Source organism: Anguilla rostrata, chromosome 14, assembly GCF_018555375.3.
Source record: "Anguilla rostrata isolate EN2019 chromosome 14, ASM1855537v3, whole genome shotgun sequence".
In the NCBI taxonomy this organism is placed as follows: domain Eukaryota; kingdom Metazoa; phylum Chordata; class Actinopteri; order Anguilliformes; family Anguillidae; genus Anguilla; species Anguilla rostrata.
In genome coordinates this window covers 13,877,410-13,884,406 of record NC_057946.1, presented here as the reverse complement: position 1 = coordinate 13,884,406, position 6,997 = coordinate 13,877,410, and the positions used below count along the sequence as shown (strand labels likewise).

The 6,997-nt window shown below is 53.9% G+C and overlaps 1 protein-coding gene across 3 annotated transcripts in view; it reads right to left on the bottom strand.

Annotated features, from left to right (window-relative positions):
* Positions 1–6,997, bottom strand: part of grk3 (G protein-coupled receptor kinase 3) — a 63,278-nt gene that overhangs the window by 8,191 nt on the left and 48,090 nt on the right. For all 3 annotated transcript variants that reach the window (XM_064308790.1, XM_064308788.1, XM_064308789.1), the window contains exons 14-18: positions 6,764–6,830; positions 4,796–4,896; positions 2,459–2,525; positions 1,013–1,108; positions 1–124 (exon numbers count right to left, since the gene is read on the bottom strand). The exon at positions 1–124 is cut by the window's left edge and continues 39 nt beyond it. In XM_064308790.1, coding sequence (XP_064164860.1) covers positions 1–124; positions 1,013–1,108; positions 2,459–2,525; positions 4,796–4,896; positions 6,764–6,830 — 455 coding nt within the window. The remainder of the gene's footprint in view (positions 125–1,012; positions 1,109–2,458; positions 2,526–4,795; positions 4,897–6,763; positions 6,831–6,997) is intronic.

Below are 6,997 nucleotides of genomic sequence, written 5' to 3'. Positions count from 1 at the left end.
GGGCCTCGTTCTTGTCCGTGTCGCAGTTGACGGCCTCGTACACGGTCTCCGCCACCTCCTGCTGCCAGCGCTCCGAGATCACTAAGGGAAAGTTCTTGTACAGCTCCTGGTCACTGTCCAGCAGCTGGAGGGAGGAAGGGGGGGGAGAGAGAGAAAGCATTCGTTTAAATCCAGCCCCAGGAAAGAGGTGGGCTCCTCAAACCGGGTACTGCGGTGAACATGCAAATCACACACACAGTACCACTTAGCTAGTGCGCAACCACGTCAACCTAACGCAACTTCGGCAGTGATTGCAAAACGCTTCCTCGCCACGGACACAGCAGACAGACAGAAGGCCTGAGCAGCTCTCGTGGAGTAGGTACTAGAGCAGAGAGGTCACCGACCAATGGGGTCTGACCAAGCGGCCAAAACCGGGCTGCGTTTTTGAAGCTCACTTCCTTGTCCTGTTGAAAGACGTTGCTCATGAGCGACACTGCAGCTGGCTCCAGCGTAGAGCCCGTTTTAAAGGAAGTCCATGGCAACAACACGGTCAAAATACAAAAAGTCAATCATTTTTTCCCGCAAGACAAAGTAGTCGCAATTGGTGTTTTTTCTTCATTTCACGTCTCCCCATATGCCGATTTGTTAAGCTATTGTGCTATTTGGACAAGCCGGTAATATTTTGTGGACGAATCAGGGACAGTTTGCTTCACTACCGAGTCACTGTATCTCACGCGCTTAGTGGACGACTGGACTTCAAGTCCCTACTGTGCAGTCTCTGGCTCCAATTTGTACAACATGGCGGTGTCCACAAACTACACTACCCAGGCTTCAAAACCCTTTTCACCAAGCCCATGGAGAGTCAATGGGTGATGTCACAGTGACTTTGTCCATATTTTTCTACAGTCTATGGAGCTGACAGACCAGTAGAGTCACAACAGAAGGAACAAAGACTACAGAAGACATAATAGAGCTGGGCGGAGTAAACAGGCAGTGTGGAGACAGACAGGCAGAACCCGGAGTCCTGGCTGACCTTAATGCCCTTGGTATCCTCTTCGTCGAAGGATCCGATGTCGAAGGCGTCTGCGGCATTGACTTCCCCTCTCGGAGGGATCAAGGGTGGAGAGTACTGCAGAACAAGGGCACGCAGTCACACACCCGCACAACGCGTTCTCACACAACCGCATAACGCATTCTCACACACCTGCACAACGCATTCTCACACAACCACACAACACTCACACAAGCACACACCACGTTCTCACACACCTGCACAACGCATTCTCACACAAGCACACAACACTCATACAACCGCACAACGCATTCTCGCACAACCACACAATGCACTCACACACAACTACACACTGTCACGTGACCACACGACACAATGCCACACGATGTATTATTCCGCAAAGCACAGCACACCAACGCACATGCTCAGCACTGCTACAGTGCAGTCACGCAGTCCTGTCACAGGAAACACAGTGAGTCATGTCACACTTAACAGTCACAGGCGCGTGCCAGGTAACACACTCACACTTCCGTTCCAAGACCCAACACAGTTCTGTCCTAGGTAACACAGTCACACAGCTCTCTCCCAGTTAAGTCACACAGCTGTGTGTCAGGGTAACACAGTTACAATCTTTTAAAGGCAAACAGTGGCATGGTCCTGTCAGAGGTAACAGAGTTACAATTCCCTGTGCCAGGCCTGTGTCGGAGAGTGTAAGCACAGAACAGGGATAAAGACATTCTTGCAGAGCTGCTTTCTTGGTAGCTAAGGGGAATCCATGGCAACAAAAGGGGCAAATTCTTCAGCGAGCCAAAACAAAAGGCTATTTAATCAGCCAGATGACTCCAACCAGAAACAAGAAGCTGCTGATCTCTTCTATTACAACACTGCCAGAGGAAAACATGCAGACGCCAACGACTGCAGTGATCAGTCAGCCTGCAGGACCGTGTGTGTGTGTGTGTGTGTGTGTGTGCATGGCTGCGTGCGTGTGTATATGAACGTGTGTGTGTGCGCCATTTTGTAACCTCAGCACCAGAGTTTAGGAGTGTGGGTGGGGTCTGTACAGATGGGAGGAGCCAACGCATAACCCTCCATTAGTGTCCTCCAATGACTACAGGGATCAAACCAATCACAGACCTGCTAGACAGCGAATAAGCGCCCTCTCTCCCGCAGTGGCAGTGAAGACACTACATACAACACAGCCCTGGGAGAAAATACACACAGCCCTCCGCCATGTGAGGGAATGAAGGCCAGAGGGACGAGCATCCTGGGGTTCACTCAAGAAAGGCTGGGCTTTGGGCTCAGGGGTCTGGGCTCTGGGCTTTGGGCTCTGGGCTCTGGGCTCTGGGGTTTGGGCTCTGGGGTTTGGGCTCAGGGGTCTGGGCTTGAGGAGAGGACGTTTTCGGGAGCCGACGGGCGTTCTCTGCACTCACAGGCACCGAGGAGCCGGGACGGCCGAGTTCGCCTCACCTTTTGGAGATAGACCTGCTGCCAGTCTATCCCTTTGAAGAAGAGATGCTCCTTCACCTCTGGAGCCCTGAGAAGAGAAAGACCGCCCCTCAGTTTATTTGAAACCTTAAACCCCCCCCCCCCCCCCACACGGGAGAAACGCCACCCGCTCCCGTCACGTCACGTCTTCGAAGCCACGCTCGAAACGAGACCGCCGGCGCGGTTCCGCGCCAGGCCACCAGGTGGCAGCGCAGAATTCGCGGAAAACCCAGCACGACCGTTCCGTCGTTACGAGCGGGGGTCGAAATCCCCTCCCAGCATGCTTAGCGTGCCGGCCGCACTGCCCTTCTTTTTCAAGAGGTCGGGTCCCCGAACGGCGGCGTCAGGAGCCCAGGGCCCCGCCCACCGCGGCCGGGCCGCCGGCGGGGTGACAGACGCCACACGGGAGAGCAGGAGCCCGTTCGGGGAGCTCCATCAGCGCGGCTGCTCAGCGGCAGCAGCTGTGCCTCCGGCCCTCCGGGGGGACCAGGAAGACTTTCCACTCTCAGCATTCCCCGAGAAGATTTACAGGTTCGAAGATTCGCACAGACGACCAAGAACTGGAAAAATGAAATGGAATGCGCCGCAGCTCTTCGGAACAGAAGATGTTTCGACGCTACAGAAATTCAGAGGCTTATCGAAACAGACCACCGGCACACATCTCGCTATTATTATTCAAGCTTTCTTTGTCCCGTTGTTTTTATTTGTTTTACTGCTTGTCGGCAACAAATATTGTGCGATGTGATGGTGCATTTTAAGCTAACTGAGCACAGAATCGCAGGATGTAATGGAACCAAATCCCAAGCAGGACCTAATCAGATTGGATATATTGACTCTACCCTTCCGAAGTTCGATTAGCCATCCTCAAAATCCACTCTTACCCAATCCCGAAGGAGCAGACAGATCCAATTTGCAACACGACCCCTTGCTAAAAAACCCCCCGTTCTTTTGTGCACAAAAAAATAAATAAAAATGTCCCAACACAGTACGATGACACCGCGCTTCATCCCTCAGGCGAAGATCCCTGGTTTGAGCTACTCTGGATCTCAGCCGCTACGCTCAGCGTCAGAGGACATGTGACCTGAGAGTCCTGCGTTCCGCGGGCCTGACCCTCCTGACGAATGAGGAGACGCGCTTTACGGCATCGCGACTGCGCCCGTTACCAAGACGCCGCACGCAAACGCACTGACACCCCCCCCCCGGCCCGCCTGAGGCAGTCTTCTGACGTTTGGGCCGACTCACTACACGCAAATAAAGACGCGGCGCGGAGTCGTGTCAATCGCCGGTCTTACCTCACGGGTCAATATTTGCGGGAAAACAAAGCAAAAAAAAAAAAAACAGTATTGGCTTTGGCGGGGCTAAGAGGAGGAGGCGTTTCTGGCGGAAAAGCCGCATGTACACAGACGCCTCCGCGGCCTCCTCCCCCGCGCGGAGCGGAGCGCCCGAGGAGGCGTGGCTATGAAGGGCTCGCTGGCGCGCGACGCAGAGATGTTTAAACGACTGCATTACTCAGGCTTCGCTCCGGCCCGTCCGTCAGAGACCGCGCGGCGAGCCCAATCGGCCCGCGTGACACGCCCACGATGAATATTAATGAGGCCGTCATTCATAATTCAAAATGATTGATTTTTTTTAATTGCCATGCAGGGTTTTAATTTTGGTGGGGGGACGCTTAGACCTTGTTAGAAGGAAGAAAAGCCGATTATAAACGCGGTCAGGGAACAGCGGGGAGTCTCCTGACGGCAGGGGTCGGGGGTCGGGCGATATTTATCTAAACACACGATGTGTGCAGAAACACAAGCGAGCGCATGCCCAGGTAAACACGCAGGCGTAACCGCTGGAGACGAGCGAGGCGCAGCTCTGCTGCATGCGGCTGAGAGGGTCCGCAGCTCTGGCGAGAGGCGTGGCCGAGACCACGGGCTGTTTAAGGTGCGGAGGGGGTGGGGTTACGGTGACCGCCTGTGTGTGGGGGGCGGGGCTTTGCGACGGAGCACAGGAAAAGTCTGACGGCTCGGGTCGGCGGGTCGACCCTCGGCTGCGAACTGCAATGCCGCTCGCGGTCTGCGGTGCCACGGCCCAATCAGAGACGCACGTGGAGCCACAGCCCAATCGGAAACGCACGCGGAGCCATGGGCCAATCAGAGACGCACCCGGTGCCACGGGCCAATCAGAGACGCACCCGGTGCCACGGGCCAATCAGAGACGCACCCGGTGCCACGGCCCAATCAGAAACGACCGTGTCCTCTAGGGTCTCCCTGACGGTTACATGCTAGCGCTCCAGTGCCCAGGAGACGCGGCGGCGGCGGCGGCGGCTTCTCTTACCCCCTCCCCAGGCAGCCCAGCCTCTTGGCCACGTCTCTTTGCAACAGCCCTTCCAACAGAGACTTGAGCTCTGCTGAGAAAGAGTCCGGCAGCTCCACGTTCTGAAAGGGAGACAGGGAGCAGGTTAGCAACCACACCCGGGCAGGAAGGCTCATAATCACCCACTCTTCCACAGCATCACCCGCTTCTGTGCGTGTGTGCGCGAGTGTGTGTGTGTGCGTGTGCGTGAGTGTGTGCGCGTGTGCGTGTGTGCGTGTGCGCGAGTGTGCGTGCGCGTGAGTGTGTGCGTGAGTGTGTGCGCGTGTGCAACAGTGGTGCGTGTTAAGTCGTGTGCCCTCACATGTTTGCACGTGTCTGTCAATACATGTGATGTTGTCAAACAAGCGATGTTTGCATCGTGTCAACATGACGAACCGCCATGTGACCGTGTTAAGTCAACACCGCGTTTCCACACACGGTACAGCTCTCCACGGCCCTGACCTCCCCACTCGCCAACCCGGCGTGGAGGCTCCAGCACCGAGCACGTGCCCACGTGCCCCCCCCCCACCCCCCCCGACTCCTCACGGACAGAGACCGAGGAAGTGAACTCCGCCCATTTCAACTCATCGACAGACGAGCGCTTCATTCCAATTAAAAACATGCGCCACCGCCGTCGCCGCCGCTCTTGCTCCCTCCCCCCACACGCACGCTTACCAACACCACGCCCAGCTGGAGGGGACGACCTGAAAATAACAGCGCATCCACGTCCTTCCTCCTTCTCAAACTCGTCTGAACAGCTTGAAAAATGAAAGCGTACCGCAGAGCAGAGCGAAACTCTGTCTACCACACGAGCAATTCATCCAGAATAAATCACTATCCAGCTACAGTTCTGCCATCTTACCACCACTGTCTGCTTTCAACGATTAGTCATGTTGATCTCTGCCATATTCTTAACATCCTTTAATTGACGGGCGAATTCTTGGATGCTTTTACAATCTCATGATAAGTTGGCGGTGCCCACCGTCTGGGGATTAAAAGATTTATCAGGCGGTAATTTGGAATGAAGAATGCGCGTTTTCTAAATCGGTCATTTGTAGCCCTTTGAAGGAGGCGAGGCGGAGCGCAATCGAGTCTCGTTCTATTTTTATTGAAATGTAAAATGCCGTTTAGTCTTGGCGGAAAACGAAGCGGCTCCTCTGCAGTCGCTTCTCGTTTTTCTCCGGGACCTACTCCGCTTATCCGGAGTTTCTCCGACAAAATATTTTGCTCGCCTCAGGCAATGTGGCGTCTTGCAGTTGGTGTCAGATAGTTAAGTGAAATCCTGCCTGTACTGAAATGCACCATACACGGAGACGAACACACACACACACACACACACACACACGCACACACACCGAATGTCATTTAGAATTCACAGGAACAACCTGGCTGACAGAAACAGCGCAGCCTGTCTTTGGATATGCAAAGCCAATATTCTCATGTGATTTGCCAGGATCTCCCTGCTCTGATGCACACGGCTCATCAGAAAGGTGCTCAGAACCCCTCTGCAGGCGGAGCAAAGCCCACGCAGAACTTTTTGGTTGAATATCCCAAGAAATTACAAAGCAGCTTGGCGCCAGCTAGACGCTTGGGGTGTATGAACCTGCCAAATGGCCACTTTCCTAGTGTTCATCATCTCATGCTTATTGAATGAGATTTCCTGCAATTTTATTTTTATTCAACTCTCAACATTTGTTCTTCGAATAAATATCAGGCTGCAGTTTAAATATCAAATTCTAAAGATTATTATTTTTTTGGATAATATTCCATAAAACAGTTCAATGTTTCAGTTCCGCTCAAAGATAAAGCCTTGAGTATTCTGTACCACAATGTGAACATGTGACGACAAAGATAATTGCAGGTATGCATGAGCACCTGGGGTCTGGTGAAAAGCGGTTTAGGAATCATGGGAAGTGTAGTTAGTGGAAGGGGGTCGGGGTGTGCACTCACCATGGTAAGAGTCATGCGGTCGATCTCGTGTTTGTCTTTGGTCTTGTGCTGTCGAAATGGACTGTGCCTGCAAAGAGACGGCTCGCCGTTGGTGATGGACAGGGGGAGGGGAGGGTGTGCGTGCGTGTGTGCGTGTGTGTGTGTGTGTGTGTGTGCGTGTGTGTGTGTTGGTTGTGGGGGTGGAGGAGGGTTGAGAGTACGGAGCAAGAAAAACTGAAAAATTGGAGAGACACT